The sequence below is a fragment of the Typopeltis vanoorti genome, chromosome 12 (genome assembly GCF_054136105.1).
Source record: "Typopeltis vanoorti isolate ZY-2024b chromosome 12, IOZ_Tvanoo_1.0, whole genome shotgun sequence".
Lineage (NCBI taxonomy): Eukaryota > Metazoa > Arthropoda > Arachnida > Uropygi > Thelyphonidae > Typopeltis > Typopeltis vanoorti.
Genome location: NC_143560.1, coordinates 37,061,210 through 37,083,597, shown reverse-complemented (window position 1 = coordinate 37,083,597; position 22,388 = coordinate 37,061,210). Strand labels below are relative to the sequence as shown.

General features: G+C 35.8%; 2 protein-coding genes across 4 annotated transcripts in view; one reads left to right on the top strand and one right to left on the bottom strand.

Annotated features, from left to right (window-relative positions):
• Positions 1 to 22,388, top strand: part of LOC150100701 (sodium- and chloride-dependent glycine transporter 1-like) — a 285,409-nt gene that overhangs the window by 51,696 nt on the left and 211,325 nt on the right. The window lies entirely within an intron of this gene.
• Positions 1 to 22,388, bottom strand: part of LOC150100703 (uncharacterized) — a 131,723-nt gene that overhangs the window by 45,369 nt on the left and 63,966 nt on the right. The window contains exon 1 of one of the 3 annotated variants that reach the window (XM_090402063.1): positions 4,873 to 4,986. The exons of the other annotated variants lie outside the window; for them this stretch is intronic. Within the exon in view, the coding sequence (XP_090258189.1) occupies positions 4,873 to 4,947 (75 nt within the window). The 5' untranslated portion in view covers positions 4,948 to 4,986. Of the gene's footprint in view, positions 1 to 4,872; positions 4,987 to 22,388 lie in introns of those variants that run through there. 3 annotated transcript variants of the gene reach the window in all.

Below are 22,388 nucleotides of genomic sequence, written 5' to 3'. Positions count from 1 at the left end.
TATGTAAGTATTTCCATAATAGGCCTGATATTTACTGTATGATCACTGATAATTTAAGCTCTCGTGTAAGTTTTGGCGAGATCTAGAGGATAAAAGGGTTTGTAGGAAGTGTGTACGAGAGGTAAGGAGTTTATGGATTTTTAACGTCTTCTCAATCACTTATCACTATCCACTCAATGATTACATCATGCAGACCAGCATAATACTACCAACCATTTCATTCAAAACTATCCTGATTGATTCACCTTTGTAGCAATTTAACAAGATGGCAGATATGTTCTTCAGGAATACCAGATTGAAAACAAAATAGTATTTCACTCATGGCAAAGTCGGACTAGTTGCCCCAGACTCTTGTCCTACATCCTCACATAAATGTTCATTATGGTTCAGATTACGCAAATGAGTCTGCAAATGAAACAAGAGAAATAATTATCATGTTGCCGAAAGTACTGTACATGCCATCTTGCTAGAAACAGTAATGAAGATGTAGAACACTGCTTAATAAGAATGGTAGCGTCTTTGGAGTAATAATATTAAGTGAATAGGTAAATAATAACAATAATATTTTCATAAACTGGTCTACAGCTACACATACCAGCTACTGAATTAGAAACTTTTTTAATACCATGTTGGTCCTCCTTTAGCTCGAATTACAGCACATATGTGGTTTGGCATAGATTCCACCAGGTGTTGGATTGAATCTACGTCTACAATATATCACTAGCTCAGATTTATCGGAAGAGGACTTTGCTCCCAGATCTGTTTTTCATGTCCCATATATTTAAAATGGGGTTCAGATCCGGACTCAGGAATTTGTGATGATCAAGGAAGAAAGTGGAAGTTGCTGTCATCCACGCTGAACCACCACCGTTGAACAATTCTTGTGCGATGGACAGGAGCATTGTTGTCCATGAAACAAACGTCATCTGCTGGATAAAAAAAGTCAATCCTGCAGGATGGACTTGATCAGCAACAATGTTCAGATATGCGTTGAATGACACACGACCGACCTTCCAGCAACATCAGGGGACTCGTTCCATACCAAAAGAACACGCCTCAAAACATTACATCATGGTGTGAGGCGTGTTCACACCATGACATAATCTCCAGAACTTTGAGTTGTGTTTACAAGGCAAGCTGAGTTCATTGACTCATGAAGGGGGGCTCTCGCCAAACCCTCTGCCTACCGACAGTAGGCAGAGGGTTTGGCGAGAGCCCCCGCGACTCGTCGGTCCACATGGATTTTTTCTAGTCTTGCAGTATCCAGTCATGGTGTTCCTGACACCACGGTAAACGAACTATGCGATTCTTCGCAGAAAAACACACAGAAAGTTATGTTTGTCCGTACAAGCCTTCACAGACGACGGCGATCTCGTTCCTGATAGACTGTCTTAGGACCACAGTTAAGCCTCTTAGACAAGCAATGTGAGTTATTTTTCCATTGATTAAACACCCAGGATATCTCACCTTTTGAGAAACCACTCAGCTGTGCTGTTTTCAAAATCGTGAACTCCATCCAAACGAACACCTACAATAAGCCCTTTATCGATCTCAGAAAGATCATTTGTTTTTCCCATTGTGATCAACACTATTGACCAGATGAAAAGATGAATAGAAACTCCACATGAAATTCCTCCGCTATGGTAAAACAGGCCTGTCAGACCACGCACTTCAAACATATCACAGAATTGACTGGAATAGCATCGAGTCCGTACACCGCACCAAACTCTGGTTTGAAAAAAAAGTTCCAAGAAGCCTGTGAAATGCTGAAACATCATCCAAATCTAAACAAGAATAACGGATTAAAAATCCAAGAATTTGGAGGACCCATCTTCAACCCATATAGCATCCAGAACTATCCCAAACAAAAAAAAAATCCCTAATATTAGAGGACTTTAGAAATTGTTTAATGTAGTTCCGCTATGAAACTTTTTATTTATCATCTGTATATTATTATATATTATTATTATTATTATTATTATTATATGCATGAAAAGGTTATTTTATTTTGTGAATCAATTTTTAATTTTGTATATATTTTATTTAGTAATATTTTTATTTTTATTTACTTTTTTTGTCACCAGAGGTCAGGCTACGGTAAATGATTAACGAAGCATTTAGATTCATCTTACTTTTGTGTAGTGTCGTGTAGCTTGTGTCCTGTACATAGGTATGTTTTCTTGATGATGACCTCAATACAGAGGTCGAAACGTTGAATATTATTTTCTTAATTATAAGTAAAGTAATTATTCTAACACGTGTTGTGTCTCCATAAATTCTTCACTATGAATGCTGACCACCGTGTAACCTTAAAAGAAAGAACTGACCAGCAAGCATTCTTAAATAGTTGCCTAGAAGAGGTGGTGACGCACTTAAACCAAGTATTTAGTCACGCTAATGTAAGTGACGTTTACGTACATTTGCATAAAGATTTCTAGTTCAGTGGCCGTTATATATCTGTAGAATAACTTAGAAGAAAATTTAGTACGTCGTCTTAAGGAATTAACTTAGGTAATATTGCTTACAGAAGCCAAAGTGTGATTTTAAATGGAAATCATAATTAATTTCAAGAACTAAATTATCCAAACAGGTGAACTCTGCATCATGTGTTCAAAAGAAGAATTTAAATGTTTATTTGTCTACTGTAAGCTCCTTTTTTTTCGTTTAATTTACTGTGAAGTCGTCTTCTGTTTTAGCCGAAATGAACAGAAAGACGACTTAGTCATTTTGATTACTTCTATTGACATGTTATTGTTTTTATGTGCAACTCAGCCACAAAAGGTTGCAGGTCTATCGTACATCGGTGCCGTAGATAGGCTAAGGATTTCATAATCGCTAGGCTGCCTTACTATACAGAGCAAACATGGAACTTTTTCTCAAATCACTTCTGGTCTCTGGTGAGCATCGTGACGGTCTGAGCTACGTCAAAGTGAGATTCGAGCCCACAGGCATTTATTTTAACTCTTATAGTGCTTGTATATGATTGGAATGGACACGCATTACATTACAAATATACACCGAAGTCAAAACCTGTGATCCACGCGTTTAGCCGGTTTTTACTGCCTATATAATGAATTCGTGAGTGCTTGTATGCTGCACCATTTGGTCAACAGAATAACTGTTATCAGCTAGGATAGTAACTGATCGTTTTTCCTAGTCAATGACTCTCTAAAGACAAATAGATGATCTAATCACTTTCCGAAATTCAGACGAAACCTAAAACTCGATTACTGGATGATTCATTGCACGCATAAAGTGGATTCAAGTATAAAAACCATAATGGATGTGTGTGCCAAACAATGAGAAAGTAGAAGTCAAGAGACGCTAAGTATTCAAACTCATAATTGCATGGAGGTGTAGTCTTATTATAAATTTTTGGGTTCGATTTGTTTTTGTTATACGCCAAAGATATCAGGATAGGGTAGAATATACTGTGTTATGTTACTGTCCTAGAGCATTCTGGGAGGCAATTCATTAGAATTATTTTAACCCAACACACACACACACACACACACACACACACACACACACACACACACACACACACACACACACACACACACACACACACACACACACACACACACACACACACACACACACACACAGAGAGAGAGACAGAGAGCTTTAGTTACTTTGGCCGTAATTCCTATCCAACGCTTATTTACAAATTGTTAGAATATTTTAAACGTTATTTGAGAAAACAAACTTAATTAAATAATGGGGTAAATAAAGATTTCTAGCGCTGGAAACGACGCGAAGAAGCGAGAAGAAAGAGTAGAAAGGCACCCAAACAAATTGAAACTTCTTCCTACATCACCTGCTGCCACTGCAAGATAGCAACAAGCTTGTCTCGAAACAATTTATAGCAGGTGGGTTTATCAGTAGCGTGTATCCTTCTCGTTTGGTTCTTCACGACCCATGTAAACACCCGTTTACCATACTAAGGAAGCATCGGCCTGTATGCCATGTTAACTTATGGGGATGAAGCCGCTTTGGTCCCACGACAAACTGCTACGTTTACAGGGCTCAGAGAGACTTTCCTTCGTTGCTGATCAACGAGGCGGTTTCTCCTTTTCTTATTGTATGACGTTATTGATGGTGTAATAAGTCTGTCTCCACTGTCCGTAGCCGCCAGCGGCAGGAAACATATTTTCGGCTTTGCTGAACGACCAACAGATGAAGAAATTGCTTCAACCGTAAAATATTTCTTACCATCAGAGACAGGCGAAGAGGAGAAAAAAAATTGCGAACGTTTCGCATGCTTCGAAGCTCTGGAGAGTGAAATGAACAGTGAAAACCACAGGGGGGGGGAGTAAATAATAATATATTTTCCCTTATTGTTACCTTCTTTGAACGTATAAAAGACTGAACAAATCTCGGAGCAGACGGAGCAACACCTCAACAAAACTAATGCTGAAGCTTGCAAAAAGTCATCTTTGCATTGTTTGCCTCCTTGAGAAGATAAATATTGATCATTCTTAAGTTTGTTTTAAAGTTTCGGTTACTTTATGATCAACCCAGTCAGTGTCCTTTATAACAATGGGTAAAACAGACTAATAGAGTAATCGAAAAAGATCTTGTAGAGAAAAGTCCACGTTAAGCAGAGATGCTGAATTAGATAAAAGCAGATACTTCAAGTAAGATATCGCCATTACAGGCTGCTTCAGTATAATCATATTTCACCAACTATCCTGAATGCTCCCCCCCTCTCTCTCTCTCTCTCTTATATAGTTTTTCCCACAGGAGATTTTTCAATTTTTTTCAAATTTCTATCCCTTCTCTAACCGTACTTCAATATTTCAAGTTAAAATCTAAAATACTTTCCTCCTAAGATTAGAAAAAAAAAAAAAGAACAGAAGACGTGCTTACCATCGTGTATATCCCACAGGCAAAACTTCCATTTCTTACCGACTTCCAGCAGCAACAAGTATTTAGAATTGCCATTTCTCGTCCAACCAAGAATGGCTCGGAAAAGATAAAAGTTTCTCCGGATCTTCTACCATCACGCGAACTGCTGCCCTTCAACTGTGCAGCCGTTTGAAAAGGAACACTGCACGTGTTTCACTCGACTTGAATATCTCCACTGTAAGGCCATCGCCACATACACCAGTCTCCGGGAGTGAGCACACTTCTCGATCCCTTTCTCTTAACCGACAGCTTTTCACTACCCCGATGCAAACATCATAGAGTTTGCGCAACGAACAACCAATCAGAAATGTTCTACTTTTAAGCGAAAGCATTGAACTCTGAACTAAAAAAGTGTATTATTTACAATATTCAATTAAAGTGAAACGATTTGTATGATTAAGAAGGCAAAAACTAATTTAAAGTAAACGCATTTTGTTTATGGAAAACATTTAATGAATTCAATCACGAAATCGAGCAATCGATGAGTTTTTCCATTGATAGTGCACGCAGTTGGTAGCGAATGCGAAATCTTTTGGTGCATTACAATCGTTAACCTCACCAAAACACTTTTAATGGACTTTCCAGTTTAGTAAAGAAAGTTAAAAATGCATCACAACCGTTTTAATATAATACAGAACATAATGTTACCTCATATTTCGTTTTTTAGGCATCATCATCATCATCATCTCTCTCTTCGTTATTATCTTGCTAATCTCCTTACCTTTTTATAGTCAATAACTAAACTTCTTAAAATAACCAAAGAGTTCTTTAACAGAATACTAATATAGTTTTCGATCAGTACGTGTAGCGTCTAGACCAAAGAAAAAGAACTGGATAGGACGTATAAACCCTTCTATCCTATGTGCTGTATGTAACTAGATGATTTGCATATCAATATCCCTTTAGATATAAAAGTACCTGTCCTTGGACAATGTACCCAGAGCAGTATAGAGGGAGACGATATTAGTGGCTTTCAGAGCTGCCTCATTGTGTTTCCTGTGTATATTGGGACATTTTTAAGCTAAACATGATTTTAGAAAGTATGTATTAGTAAAGAGTGTTCAGGGAGCTTTCCTGGGAAGGACAGGAAAAACCTGCAAAATTTAGTATTAATTTTGTAGGTTTAATTGAATTCCTACCAAAGGTGTACCAAAATTAGAGAAACAATTAAAAAACCTAAAATATTTAAAATGTTGAAATCGAGCCAAACTTTTATATATTAATTTTAAGATTTAAATATAGAACGAGAAACCTGGTAAAGATAATAAATAGTATTTTTTTAAAAACTTCTATATGGCTGATTCTGGCACTCCTTTAACATGAATTCAAACTTAAGAAGAATAATTCTTCTTGGAAAACTCAAAGATCAATTAAGGGTTTTTTAATGCGAGTTGATTGCCTACCGTCTCCATAATGTAGTCGCGAATACGACAGGATATATGCTTTTTATTTGACTTGAATTCGGGTTCGAGTCTCATCTAGGATCTAATAATCCTTATAAGATGTTTTCAGTCGAAAATGAGTGAATTGGTCTTAGATGGAGATCACAAACATCCCTCGGAAACTCGGGTTTTTATTCTTACAAACACACAAAATAAATGGAGAACACGTGTTTTTAGGTTTACCAAGATTTCAAAAGTTCCGCTGTTGATTTGGAAATCTCCACCTTCCGTTAATTAATTAATATTATTAAAATTTATAATATTAGTGCCTCTTCGGAAATATCCTTAATTAATTAATATTATCAACATTAATTATAAGGACGATTAACTTACTAAATAGAAAAAATGCATTTTTATTTAAGTAAAATTTTTTTAGCCCTTAATACAGTTCGAAAAGATTCACGACGTGGGTGATATAAGTTTCCAAAGAGAGGATGATAAGGGAAACTATTCTTCAAGACCTTTTGAGATCGACAGTTTGTAATTTTTTTGTGTGTTTGAACTCTAAAAAACTTCACAGTGTTCGAGGATTTTTTATAATCTTCGGAGACAAAAGGGACTTTCATTTATAGTGAAAGAGGAGGAGAAGGGCTGGCAAGAACTTCTTTCGCAAGAACATGAAGTGACAGAAAACTCTGTTGATGACTTTAAAGAAAGAGTGGCTTAAAATTCAGCAAACTTTCTAATTAGTTGGAAGTCCTATAACAAATTTTGATTTATGAAGTTATTTCATGGAAAACGTCCTTTATTTAAGAAAATATTTAAGGAGTCCTGCTTTCTGATGTAAATTGCAGTAATCATGTGTGAAAGGATCAGCTCGAAATTGTTATCTCCGTTTACTGAATGATATTCATATTAAAGTAACAACGAGTCCATGCGGTCTGTGAGTGCAAATGGAAAGGCCCTTTGATATCAATTTTGTCATGTTTCTCTAATTAAAATTTCACGAACATGTTGTCAAGTATTGGACATTTTTCATATGAATAAAAATGAACACATTAAACTCGTAATCGAAACTGGAATACTGAGATATCAATGAAGGCATTGCTGTATGTTGAGAACAAGTTCCTTACTCGACAACTGTTCAGTGGGAATCTTTTAGAGAAACTCAGGCTAAGTAACATTTTGCGGAAGTCATTTTGGCTATGAAGATTACAATAATAACAGGATTGTTGATAGCAGTAAGATTACAGTCGTCTTGTAACACACGATAACTGTAATGTTAATGTTATCTTCAGAAATGTTCGCTTTCTTAAACTACTTGGAAACAAGTGTTTGACTATGTTATTACGATTGTGTGTGTGTGTGAAACAGAAGAAAGTGAATTACTGACGGATATCATCGCGTTAGTGGACCATTGCCCTCATTATGTTTCAACAGTCGCCATTGCTGAGTTCAATAACGTAACACTCTAGCCAACATAACAACCATACTTACTTGTGCTGCATCATCACCCACTCGTTCTCATTTGCACTTCTTTGGTAGTTTGCACTCTTTCGATCTCCACTTCTTCCATTTCCGTCGTTTTTTTAGCATTCCTTTCGCCGTTTCCAGGGGCGGTTCGTGCATAGGCACTACGGAACTGCAGCATCCCCAATGTTTCTCGATATATCAATATATTTATTCATTTATTTATATTTGCTTGTAATATTTAATTTTATCATCAACAATCCTACACAATTCTCTTATTTTGTATAAAAAATAATAAAAATCCATTTTGTAGCAGTTAGGAGTGCGCTAGCAGCACTGTGTTTACCACAGTGTCATATTGCTACGCTCGCAAGCATATGCACGTCATAGTGAGATGCGAGCTATTAGCGTAATGCGGCACTGTCCTTCGCGCAGTTCCACTGTTGTTTATATGCGCCAGTAGTATTTATCTTATCGTGTTTACTCCGTCTTTAAATATTTGGAGATTACAATTGAAGACATAACATTTGTTATAGTTTTCATTTTAGAACATTATTGGGGTTACGATAATGGATTTTATTTTTAAGTAATTTTGAATTATACTAAAGTGTATAATTTTATCGATAATAAACAATATTTTTTCATGAAACAATAAAACAAGAAGAATATATTTTATTTTAAAGTAATTTTGAATTATGCCAAACTGTATAATTTTATCGATAATAAACAATATTTTTTCATGTTAAATTTTTTTTTTAATTTTTACCATAATTTTGATATTTTATCCGACACCTATACACTGTACCTTACAGTGTGTAAGTACAGTGTGTAAGTTTACTTCTAAGTAAAAGTAAAGTAAAAATCGGCATTTCTTTGTGAAATTATATTAAAGAAGAAATAAAAATCAGTAAGATATGAAACAGAAGCCAAAAAAACCTGTAAATTTATCTAAAAAAATAAATATTAAAATATTTTCACTTACAAGTTTCATAATGACACGGTAGCCATGATTAAAGTCAATTGTTCATACTCTCGGACCAGAGGTTTGCTATACAAGTTCACTTTAAATGTGATATATGTACGAGATAGGTAAGTTGCATTTTTTTTTATTTTATTTATGTTATTCAATGAGAGATAAAATTGCGATAATGACAAGTACATAACAGGGAGAAAATAATCTTTAATATCAAAAGAAAACGGAAGTATTAGTAAAGTTTGGTAAGTAAAATATTCAAAATTTATATTTTCAACAAGGAATAGTATGTGGGCACATCGGCACATTTGTCACCTGAATTTAGGCACGAAAGTCTTCCTATTGGTGTTTTCAACTGTTGCATTTTTAATTGGTAATAAACACACTTTAAATAGGATCCTCTTTAAACGTTGAAACACTGCTAATAGCAAAACAATGTCGGTCTAATAACGAATATGGTGCAGACAACCATCCAAAGATGATCCCATAGCAGCTTTAAAGAAAGATAGCTAAGTGGTGGCGTCTCCATTCGTGGAAAGTAAGGTGTTCCGGGCTTTTAGCGTCGTCAGGAAGTGATCCATCATGTTTTGTTAGAGGAGACGAAGCTTGTGACTTCCAGAAATGTTGCCTAGTGCCACGTATGCCAGTACAGGTGAACTAAAGACACTTGCTCGGGTTCAGACGGGTTGATTTAATCAGAGTTTTAGACCAACTAGCCTGAACTTTTTGAATTTAAAACTCTGCATTGAATTGATAAAGAAATTGAGTTTAAAGGCTTAAATTTTACCCAAATAAATTCCTTTTTCTGTTTATGTATAGACGAGTTCTTCAACAGCGAAGGAAAAACCTAATTTAATCTTTCGTTGAGTTTACTAGAAACAACATACTTGGTTAAAATAAACTATCGTTTTGATTATTATGATTTAGCTGCTTAATTTATGGCTTTCATAATTATAAACATATCGGAAACGTCACGAATGAAATCAATACGTGTGACAGTGTTGCAAATTTTTCTACATTAAGGCCCCAACATTTGATTAACTTTAATAAAAACAAAAAAATTGATGATAATTAATAATTCATTGAAGTTATCGATTCACTATTATTTACTGTTTACGATTAGTAATAAAAAATTAGTAAGACGAGGAACTACGCTCGAAAGATGTGTTGGGTTGTTTGGAATTGCAATCCAAGCAACTAAAACTATGAGGACACTATACTGTATATGTTCCCCAGCTGGTTTGCCTATTTTGTGGGACGGTAAACTCGATTATCTGCGTATAAGATCGACTTAGCTTTCTTTCAGCTGAAAAGCCCAGACGGTGCACGGCAACTTCACTTTGGTGTTCATCATAAAGGGATACACTTTTCTTGTGTGGGAGGGTTTCTCCTTGTTTACAGTAATTTCTTCTATTGCTTAGCTTTATGTACGATTATGTATGGATTATACTACTTGCAACAGAACAACACGAAAAGATTAGCATAACAATATTTAAGATATCTCGTAGTAGGTAGTGAACATGGCTTTGGGATGGAAAGATTCGGGTTCAAATCCCGTCTAAAATGCACGAAACCTTTATCTCCCAACTGATTTTCTTGTAAGGATGCGTTGGTCTGTATAATAATATGGAGCTGACAGAATTTCTTAAAATAGAACCCCAGTCTTATGTTGGGTAGCATCTCAGATCAGCAAGTGATTGGTTCCTGAATATAACCAGCCATCAATCATTTGACGATATCTCGTCACCAATTTGTTCTCTCTCTCTCTCTCTCTCTCTCTCTCTCTCTCTCTCTCTCTCTCTCTCTCTCTCTCTCTCTCTCTCCTTACAAACCCAATGAACCACAGAACAGAGCCTGTTTTTATGTGAATCCCACCCATGAAAGGTTGTAAATTTTTCATATATTTAGTACCGTGGATAAGGGTTTTATAATTATGGAGCCTTCTGTGGAGATCAAACTTGAGGCATTTTCAAGGCGCTTCAGACCTCTGATAAACGGTGATGACTGATCACACAAGGGGTGATAAAGCTCATCTACCATCTAAAGACATTCACAGACATCCATAGCATAGCGAGATACAAACGACAGGCTCTTGAATAGAAAAGTACGCCGTGTACTTGTCTGACCGGGCTTGGTCACCAAACCTGAATGAAGACTATAACAGAACGGTCTTAGAACTTTCAAAGAAATATCCTGAATTCAGCTTTTTTTTTTTTTAATATAAATTACTTTTTCAGTTTGCCATCCATGAATTCATGTAATATGAGACAAGAAAGCTAATTCTGCTTTGTAAAGAGCATATTTTGCGAGAATTTCTTTTTCCTAACCAGACTTCCATGGATGTAACTTGCACCCTCCATCTCCCCCCCCCCCAACTAATGATTGATGTTATCCATCTCGCCTATAACCCAGATCTGGCACTGTCTAATAAACCACCAGTTTGACCTTCTGAAGATGCAGTCCGAGGGCGCTATTTTGAGAACGAGGAGTTAAACGATTCGTAAAGAGCTTCAACGCGATTGTCATGCAGGGTCTCACTCCATGCGATGGCAAAAGTGTATTAGAGAATGACGAAATGTTGGTCGAAAAATGAGACAATACTCGCGAAGGATTGTGGATTAATCTACGTATATGATAATGTTTGCTAAATTTCGTATCTTTGGGACATAAATACAAAGCTGGAGGCCACGCATGTGACTCACGAAAAAGTAAAACACAAATACTTATGATGGCCTTAGTTACCTGAACAATAGTCCAATTAAGTTAAACTACACACTCGTTGCAGTCGAAACTAGCTTATCTGCGTCACAACAGGGTACAGCACAGCATCCACAATAGTCGATATTGATTTTTCTCTATTGAAATTTGAAATATTCCAAGTTAGTCCGTTTCCCATTTTGTTTCAAACTGATCGCGGATGTTGCATTTCTCTCTCTCTCTCTCTCTCTCTCTCTCTCTGTGTGTGTGTGTGTGTGTGTGTGTGTGTGTGTGTGTGTGTGTGTGTGTGTGTGTGTGTGTGTGTGTGTGTGTGTGTGTGTGTGTGTGTGTGTGTGTGTGTGTGTGTGTGTGTGTGTGTGTGTGTGTGTGTGTGTGTGTGTGTGTGTGACAACAGCGCCTCTCTAAATTCGCCAAGTTAGTTCCTTTCTTTATTGTTTTCCTGTCGTCTTTCGCCTCAGAACTTCTTAAAGAAACTCAGACAGCTTGAAACATTCCTTTGAACGCACAAGTCGATTTGCAATTAGTCACGTTTACAATAAATACTCACAAAAACATCCTTGAAATGTCCTCACAGTTCTTTTGAATTCCTTCTCTAACAAAAGATCATTTGTCCGAATAAAACATCTCCAAGATCGTACTAACTCCCAGTATCCATTATTCAGCATTCTTTTGTCTCTCCACTTGAAGAAACAAAACGATGGCAATAGTAGCAAGGGAACACAAGTGGATGACTAAGATTTCATTTTTTGGCTTTGCTTGTTTCCCATTCGTCTCAGTATTGAGCTGGTCAAATAAGATATTTAAGCACCGAGGAAGGATCTAAGCAGGGCCGTACTTACACTTTTTCAGAGTGGGTCGGGGCGCGAGGTTCTAAAGTGCTCCAGGGCCCCTTCCTTATTGTTTGGGCCCTTTAAATTATCCCTAATGTTTCGGGGGCCCCCCTCGTGCTCCTGTGCATAAGTACGGCCTCGGATGTAAGTAAGTCTATGAGCGGGTTTAAATTATAGTCATATATAGGACATAAAAATACAAATTATGCTCTGATCTCATGTTTCTGAGAACGGAAAAACAGAATGGATGAAGCAAAATTAAAGCATGATTTTAAATCTGTATTTATGTCTTTCAGATGATCCTTTAGGATTCTTTTTTTCCCACTGGAATGTCATCATTTTTAAACAAATAAAAATTGTTCAATTACTGTGTCGTGTCTTACTAATTAATGCAATGAATAAAATGCCGTTGATTCAATGAAATATTTGCTTATTTGTTTCCATTATTATGGAACCTGTCAGCATCATGCAACACATGTGTGGATGAAGGTGAGTGCCCATTGGCAAAAAAAAAAAAAAAAAAAAAGGAAGTATTCAAACTTTTTTTTTCTTGGAAGAAAGTATTTAAGATGATGAAGCTTTAATGTTTTCATGTATAGAGGCGCTTAGCTCCTTAAAAGAAATGCTGAAGGGCCCATATCCATCTGTCAGCCTCTCTCTCTCTCTCTCTGTGTGTGTAGTCTATTTCTGCCATTTCTATTGATTGGACGTTTACCGTCTTCATATTAGCTGGTCTTCTCCTTCGATTGGATGTGTGTCACACAATAACGTGCTTACTCGGTCAACGGAAGCATCATTCTACTGATCTGCCATGAAGATGTCAACAACAAGGAGACGAAGAGACAGGTAAAGTACCCAAAAGATCATCTCTGGTACCACGTGACTGACAAGATGAATGACAAGAACTTTCAGAAGGACAAAACGCATTAGGAGGAAAGCACTCTGTCGAGATTGCGTGAGAATTCCGTTGCGACAAAGCCCTATGTTTCGTCAAGCACATTCGATAGCCGACCTGCTTTAGACGTCCATCGGTTTTGATCGGTTTAATTGCTTTGGCTCATATTTCACACTCCTCCTCCTCCTCCTCCTAGCTGGAAGTTTACAGGATATCTTTTACAGTAATGAGACTCCACTGGTCATTTTCATAATGGAATGGCTGAACGATAATGGAATCATTTGATAGGAGCGATCGAATACACCCACCTGAACCGATTATGTGGCAACTTCTGTCTCTGGGACAGTCGGTGACTTCCTTTGTCAAAATGGAAACTCTTTCTATAGTTATAAGACAGAATGACCTATGGCTAGAAAGATTCAGGCTTGAATCCAGTGAAGAATGCGAGGAATTTGAAGAGTGAGTTAAGGAGTCTTAGATAGAGGTGGTATTTTTCTATAATATTTTGGCTTTTACTGCTCAAAATTATTCATTAGTGGATCATTTGCATTGCGAGAATGAGACTACATCATTACCCTGATTATTGGAGGCATGAAGCGAAAACAAAAAATCTAATGGATGATAACTTGAAATGATCTTTTTCTGTTCTACAAAGTGATTTTCAATTAAAAGGAAGTTTAAAATGACGTGTGAAAAGTGCAGAACTTAAAAATCTACAAGACAATTTCTTGAACCAAACCGGCCTTATTAACAACGTTAATTTTTTATTTTAAGTGAAGCTTGAAAATCTAAATTTAAAACACGATGATACTCATTTAATACTTTTCTTTGCACTCCTTTTCACCCATTTCTTATTTATGAGAATTGCTCTTACTTGTCATTGAAAGGATTAACATCGAACAAACAGAAAGGGCTTTAATGTTGCTAACCCTAATGTCAAGCAGAAGGCTCGCATTGAGATAATATTGATTTAAATGAGAAATATCCATGTTAATAAAAGAACAATTTTAGTGTAGTTTTACTAAAATATATTCACTCAATGCCTTAAAAATAAGAAACGTGTTAGGAATACTTAATTGTATTCATCAAATGATTCCATGGACAAACTGTGGGTTTGCGTTGTCGTTATTGGTTTTATTTTCACCAAAAAGCATTTTTTAAGGGCGAATGAAACCCCATAGGAATTTAGGCTCTGGTGGGTCGTCACTGGCGAGAAGACATCATAACATTCTGCCTCGTTAGTTCTTCCCAGTCTCCCGAAAAGCTAATGTACTCGAGCTTGTAAAATACTGAAAATCTCACAAGAGCAATTTAATTTTAAAAGCTTGTGAGGTCACTGTGAAAGTGTCGCTTGTGACGGCCATTAATATTCAACACCCTGCTACATCTTCAACTGCTGGAGGAAAGGCTTATTACCTCACCCCAGTTACCTTTACTATGAAAACAGCATAAATGGCAACACTAGATGGCGTTGAGAGTACAATCCATTATCACTTCTCAGTAATAAAGCCTTTTAATAGAAGTAAGTGGTTTGTGTACCATTTACAGCCTGTCTGAGAGAGCTAGCCGACGGTCTTTCCCCTCTCTAGATTTCATGGTTGACAACCATTTGGGACGATTAAACTGGATCCACTCTGAAGACCATAAGAGTAATGGGCACTTTTAATTATTCAGGCAGTCCACGCTCGAAGTCTGTTACCACCTAATGGTTAACGCATGCGTAGTGAGATTCGTATGAAGAATTTATGACGTCTTATTTTACACAAGAAGTGTCATTCGATGTGTTGTTAGGAGAAGAGTATGAAAATAATATTTTTATATTAAAAAAGATCAGCAGTTTTGAGAGGGAAGCTTCTTTTATTATTTTTTATTTTTTTTGGTTCTTGACTATGGCCCTATTTTTAACAGCTAATAGTTAACAATTTTGAACATTACATCTTCAAAACATTAACTATAATGGTAGAATAAGAGATGTTTCCTTTGAGCTAGTTGAAGGAACTGATGTCTGTATGTTTGCAAAAACATTGTCTAAATAAATTAAACAGAGATTTTAAAGTTTCCTATTCTCGCTTTTCGTCTTCACTAAGTTTGCCTACTTAAGTTGTGAAAAGCTCTTAGGGTGATGGAGTGGGCTGTGAAAAATATATTTGATTCTGCTTGGATGGCTTTAAATAGAAAACTTTTGCCTAACTTTACATGTACTTCGTAAAATTCGTTCATTTATGTAGACATGCGCTGTTCTATTCTAATAAACAGATGGGCGTAGATGGGTGTGTCACACATTCGTGTGTGTGTGTGTGTGTGTGTGTGTGTGTGTGTGTGTGTGTGTGTGTGTGTGTGTGTGTGTGTGTGTGTGTGTGTGTGTGTGTGTGTGTGTGTGTGTGAGTGAGAGAGAGAGAGAGAGAGAGAAAGTCAATACACTACTGCTTTGTTCGGCTTACCAGAATATGCTATATTTGTGTTTAATGTTTGTCAGTTAATTCAAAATTTTAAGGGCTCTACTAGATCAGCCTTTCTCCCAGCCCACATATTCGGATTTCAAGTATGGTATTTCTGCCTCTATACTGCCAGTTTTATAAAATTTCTGATGAATTCTCTCTTCAAAGGAGAAATTCAGTTTTGAAATTAATGTTTTGAAAATCAGTGCTATTTTTACAAATCTTTGCAGAAAAACGAGTTCCTTGAGCTTGTTTGAAGCTAGAAGTTATAACGTCAAGTTCTCCTATGAGTATTACACGAATAGAAAAACGTATGGACATAAGATAATCCTTAATAATATTAGAACAAGGACCGAATGGCGCAATCTATTTGAACATCGTTACCAAAGAGGTAGATCCCTTGTTTATGATTTATCTTGCGTATGATAAACGCTTCAAATAGGAAAATTCATTGTATTTCAGAAATGGTCACAGGAACAGGATGGATTTTACCTGAGTAGATTTCTCTTTCCTCTTTAAGTCACCAGATCTCAATACCATTGAGATCTTTGGAATATTTAGGGACGAACGGTTTCTAACAGAAATCCAGACCCATATTATATCATACCATGAATGTTTCAAAAAGCTCATGAAGTTGATTCCCCGGAGTATCCAGGCTTTTCTGAAGTTGATCCAGTGGCGCACCCAGGGAGGGGGCCAAGGGGTCTTGACCCCCCAGAAAAGAAAAAAGAAAGAAAACACTAGAAAATGTTTTAAAAATCTTTTCCTAACTAAAATTCGTTTTTTTTATGTATGTTATGTATTGTCTTCTATTTCTATATTACTTATTATTTCTATATTATGAATTAGCGGTCACATAAGGTGGGAATACCCTATAGCTCTCGGGAATCACGGCCGCTGTGAACGCAAGGCGAACGAAGTAGTGCTCGGGCGGACCGAGCGCTACTTCGTGTGCCCGAGCAGGGCTAGAGGAGATCACAGGCATCCTGTATTGGAATTCATTGCAGATGCTCAGTCATAGGTCGTGTGCAATGCGTAGTGTGTGTTCTCAAATCCTCTACTCAACTCGGTCCCCCCCAAGATTAAATCATGAGTGCGCCACTGAGTTGATCTGTCTAGTGAAGTGTCCACTATGTGTAAATGTTGCACATGAAAGGTGGCTAATGTGAGGAAGTTAAGACATTTTTATTTCAGTCGATTAAAAATCTTTACTTGTAAAGATTTTTAATCGACTGAAAATCTTTGTCTTGTAAAGGTAAACGAAATTGTTTTTTGTGGTAATTTACATCCAAAATCGGTATTTTGTCCTGTATACACTCACTACGTCATTTACAAAGTTAAAATACTGAAGTATTCTTTAGGGAAAGTAAAATTATTTTTTTAAAATTGACTATTTCTGCAAAACACCTAGAGTTAACTAAAGTTCTAATTATTGGGCTAACAACTTTCCAAGTAATCAATTTGCACTTAGAGAACCATTTCCTCGCTACCTGGAAGCAATGTCACACACACTGAATTTGTCTCGCTTGTCGTAAGATGTCTCGAAAGTCTGATACATGAAACTTGGTACTCAATCTGTTACGTATTTACTCCTTGTTATCACCTCCTGTTGCCTGGACAACTAGGGAACTACAAAGTGCAACTCGGATCATTTCCCACCCACCCACCCCTTACGTCAAACGTTGCAGCAGCAGCAGAGATAATTATCGTCTGCTAATTATCATCTATTAATTATCTTTCGAGAACACGTCAATTTGGAAAGGGGAAAAAAATTGAAATTTAAGGAAGGGAGAAGAATCATTCTCATGGAAACATGCCAACCAGAAACCTCCAGATAAGAATAAAGAAGATAAGGAAGAGGCCACAGGGCAGAAGTAATCAGGTGTCATTAATCACACAACGGAAGACACACAAGCAATGTGGTGAAGGGTACTTCTCTAAGAAATCGTCTTGGGAATTGCAAGGCAGCAAAAAACAAAAAAACCAAACCCCAGAAGTGGCTTTAAATTAAAAATCTTAACTCCTGAAGACTGTCTCAGAGTTACTGTTGAGGGATTTGAGTCGTTAAATTGTATATTATTTTGTATCATCCGATTTTTCCTCTTTAAGCTCCCAAAGGAGAGATGGAAGAGGGGAACAAAATGCACACTAGAACTTAGGAAGGCGACCAAACAGGTAAACGACGCATCGTTTAGAAAGAGAAACGAGTTTATTATTTAGCACGCGAGTCTGAAGACTCATTGGAAGAGCGACAATGACGTCACTAGGAGAATTTAATTACTCGTTGTTAATAGCCGTACGGTTGGTGACCTCCGTGCTCTTAAACAATGCCGTCATCGGTAGACATAGTCGCAATCCTGTCAACGGTGTTGCCATCACCTATCAACTGAACACAATGAGGAAATCCTTGAGGGACGAACTGCCATTTTCACTTAATGCACTCCTCCCGTCAGTGCATTACAAACTTTTACAGACCATCAGATGACAGAAAAGTTCCTACAGGAAGAGGAGAGAGAGAGAGAGAGAGTGTGTGTGTGTGTGTGTGTGTGTGTGTGTGTGTGTGTGTGTGTGTGTGTGTGTGTGTGTGTGTGTGTGTGTGTGTGTGTGTGTGTGTGTGTGTGTGTGTGTGTGTGTGTGTGTGTGTGTGTGTGTGTGTGTGTGTGTGTGTGTGGAAGTGTTTGTGACAAAGTTGGATCGTTAGCCACAGGTCTAGACATACTGTACTTAGCGAACAATTTAACGTAACCTCCTTGGCAAATACATCTTACTTTAGGGAATGCGTCTGCAACTGTCAAATACGTTGTACCTTTTGGTAATCCTCTGCTCTTCGGAGTGAGATATTTTTACTCTCTTTCTATCCTCTCAAACGCTATGAATGCAGTACTCTTCGATACAATTGCCACTATCTATCCCATTATTTTGTAGGTGTCATGTTTTTTTTTTATGTTGTCACATTTAAGGGGGTTTATGTTTCCCTCCGTGGGAGTTCAATCCAATATTTGAAAGTGTGCAGTTTGTTAATAATTCTAACGGTGAAATTCTATAGCAGAAGGCGAAGCTTGGAAACATAATCGCAGTTACCATGACAACGACATGTACCTACGCAGTGTGTGTGTGTGTGTGTTCACGCTTTCTTATTTTTTTTTTTTAAGCAATTACTGCTTCAGTATCACAATGATATTGTTCTGAAGTTTAGAGCACAAAAGCTCCAAGCTACGAGACATAATCAATAGGCAAAAAGTGCATAGAAACAATTTTTTTTTTTTATATAAGTCCCTGATGCAAGATGAAAATTCTGTAATGTCTACAGATTCTCAATAATACAGTTCACACGAAAAAAAAAACAGTTATTTAGAAAATGCTGTAATTATATGACAGCGACATGTTTTAATAACTAATTAATGTCCTTAACACTGTCAAATGAACACAGCTTTATTTTTCATCTCTTTATCTAACACAACTGAGATTAGCGCGAGGAAAATACACGTCATATGGCAGCCGCAACAGTCAGCAAGTACACCTTAGACACGCTAGTGAAAAATGTTCTACTCCTGTAGTTGTTAATATCGTAATTCATACGACATTAACAACTTTATTGTCACTGCTGTAATACTGGAAGACAAGTTACTGGGAATGAGAATATCCGAGGTGGATTTCGTGCTACTGCTGTTCGAGGAAATATGCATGGGCTAACATTTCCTTTTCTGGGAACCAAATGGCAGACAAGTAGCGTCCTCTGTAGGACTTCAGCATTATTTTAAGTAATAATATATATGTAATTTATAATAACCTAAAAATAATGAATTCTTTCTACAAACATAAAGACATACATAAATATACTTGGGAAGCAAGAGGATGGAAATCAATATTAGATTATTTTATCTTAAATGAAAAGACTTCAAAGTTCTCTTTAGATGTTAAAGTTCACAGAGGATATGAAATAACCAGTGACCACTTCCTGGTTAAAATAAAATTAAGAATACCACCTATATGGCTATAAGTAACAAGAACAGAAAGAAAAAATTGAAACATTTGTTTATAAAACTAGACTATTGAATGACACAAATGTACAATGGCTATATGAACAAAGAATTAACCAATATCTAGATAAAATAAAACAAAATGAAGAAATAGAAATAGAATGGCTTAATATAAAAACGATACTAAATGCAGCAGCAAATGAAAGTTTAGGAAAGAACAAAAAATTCAATAAAAAGAAAAAACTGAAGATCTGGGATGATACAATCAAAGAAATGATCAAAAAGAAAAAAGAAACCTATCACAAATGGTTAAGCAGTAAAAGATTAGAAGATGAAATCGAATATAAAAGAATAAGAGCCATAGCTAAAAGAGAAGTCAGAAAAAGACAGAGAATCATGGAATAAATTTGTTTCTAATTTAGAACATGATTTATATAAAATAAGACCCAATGTATATAAGATTTTGAAACACTTAAATGCAGATACCAAAGAAAACATAAAATTAAAAACCGAATTGAAATTAGAAGAATTTTTAAATTACTACACAGAATTGTGGACAGACAAATATTTAAAAAAAGATAACTGACAAACATTTAAAAAATTAAAAGGAAATAACTAAAGAAGAATTAGAAATCAGTCTGAAAGAAACAAGAAACGGAAAATCACCTGGAGAAGATAAGCTAAGTTCGAAACTGTATAAATATGCAGGATCCAGATTCAAAGAAAGACTCCTATTATTTTTAAATAAAATCTATTCAACAAGTAACCCACAATAGAATGGAAAAAAGCAATTGTGATTCCTATCTTTAAAAAAGAGAGTAGAGATGACTCTAAAATTATACAGGTATAAATATTCTATCTTCTTGTTAATATATAGCAGAATTTTAAATAACAAACTAATGAAATATTCCGAAAACTTTATTCTAGAGGTACAAAATGGATTTAGAAAAGGACGATCATGTACAGACCCAGCCTTTTGCCTAAAATTAATAATAGAGAAAAGAAGAGAATACAATTTAGAAATACATATTGCATTTATTGACTTTGAAAAAGCATTTGACAAAGTTAAAAGAATAAACATATTATTTAACATATTAAAAGAAAGACAAATACCAAATAATATCCTAAAAGCTGTCACAAGTATATATGAAAATAATCAAATATAAATAAGATTCAATCATGAGCTATCATTTACGAGAGAGATAAACCAAGGGGGTCCCACAGGGATGTCCCCCTCTCAGCAAGTCTTTTTAATATTTACCTAAATGAAATAATAATAAAATGAATAAAAATTTCCATCAAGATATTAAACTTTCTTCTACTGTGAACTTAAACACTCTCCTTTTTTGCCGACGACCAAATAATAATTACAAATTCTGAAGATAACTTACAGAAAGCTGTTTTATATCTAAATGAGATATCCAAAGATTATGGTATGATAATATCAACGGAAAAATCAAAAACGATGGCCTTTAAAGGACAAGATCCAACAAGAACTAAAAGAGTAATAGATAATAGAACAGGTGAATTCATTTAACTTCCTAGGATGTATGATCACATATGAAAATGAAAAAGATATAAACGTAAAAATTGCAAAATTTTAAAAATAACAGGTGTAATTAACTCTATATTTAAACCAAACCTAGTTCAAAAACAAACCAGGCTAAAGTATACAATACATTAGCCCTACCAGTCTTAATGTATGGAAGCGAAATCTGGACAATAAAACAAAAAGACAAACAAAGATTAATAACAGCTGAAATGAAGTTTATCAGAAAAACTGCAAAGTATACTCTATTCAATCACAAAAGAAACGAAGAAATTATGAAGGAATTAAACCAAGAATCAGTAATAGAAAAAATTAAAAAATATAAACATAAATGGATGGCACACGTTCAAAGAATGAAAACAGAAAGATTACCAAAACAAGCCTTAAAGTACAAACCATTTTTTCAAATGGTTTGTAATTTACGGTTTGTAATATAATATAATAAAAAAAGTTTGTAATAGATATATATATAGGACTATATATAGGACATATCATTTTATCAAGGACATTTATATATATATATATATATATATATATATGTCCTTGATAAAATATTTACGAACAAAATCGAAAAGTTGTTGACGACATTTTTTGTTTGCCATAGAGTCATGTTATGAACATTTCATAATTCACAAATGAAAGAAGAATCCTTAATGTGATTTCTATTATTTTCTAGCAGGTGGCGACACTTTAATGGAGCCATAGCATTGGAAACTGACAAGAAAGAAGCTAAACATGGCTTCTTTCCTGTTAGTTTACAAAGGGAGAATGAAGTTTTGAGCTTTTCTTTCTTTCTTTCTTTTTATTCGTCTGTTAATAAAAATTCATGCCCAAGTGACATTTATTGCTAAATGCATCGTAAACGATCAGAAATGTTTGTCATACTGGACAATAAGAACTGGTAGTGCGAGACAGCTGAAACATGAATTCTATGCAAAGGTCGTAGCCAAAGTCAGTTTAAAGTTGCTTTTGCGTGAACTTTTTTTTTTTTATGCATCTTCTTGTGTATCGAACAGTCAATCACACGTATTTTCATGCTACTATTGAAATGAATAGTTTACACTTAGGTGCAGTTCGAAGTCATCCTAATGAAAACTCTCCCCAGTAATATTACAGCAGATCTGGTTCAACAACACCGTCTTTATATCTGAGGATGGTCCTTCATATAAGGGGACCATCTGCCCATAAATCACATTTCAGGTTAAAGCAGCGAAGTGAGGTCAGTATTATGTCTATTATGTT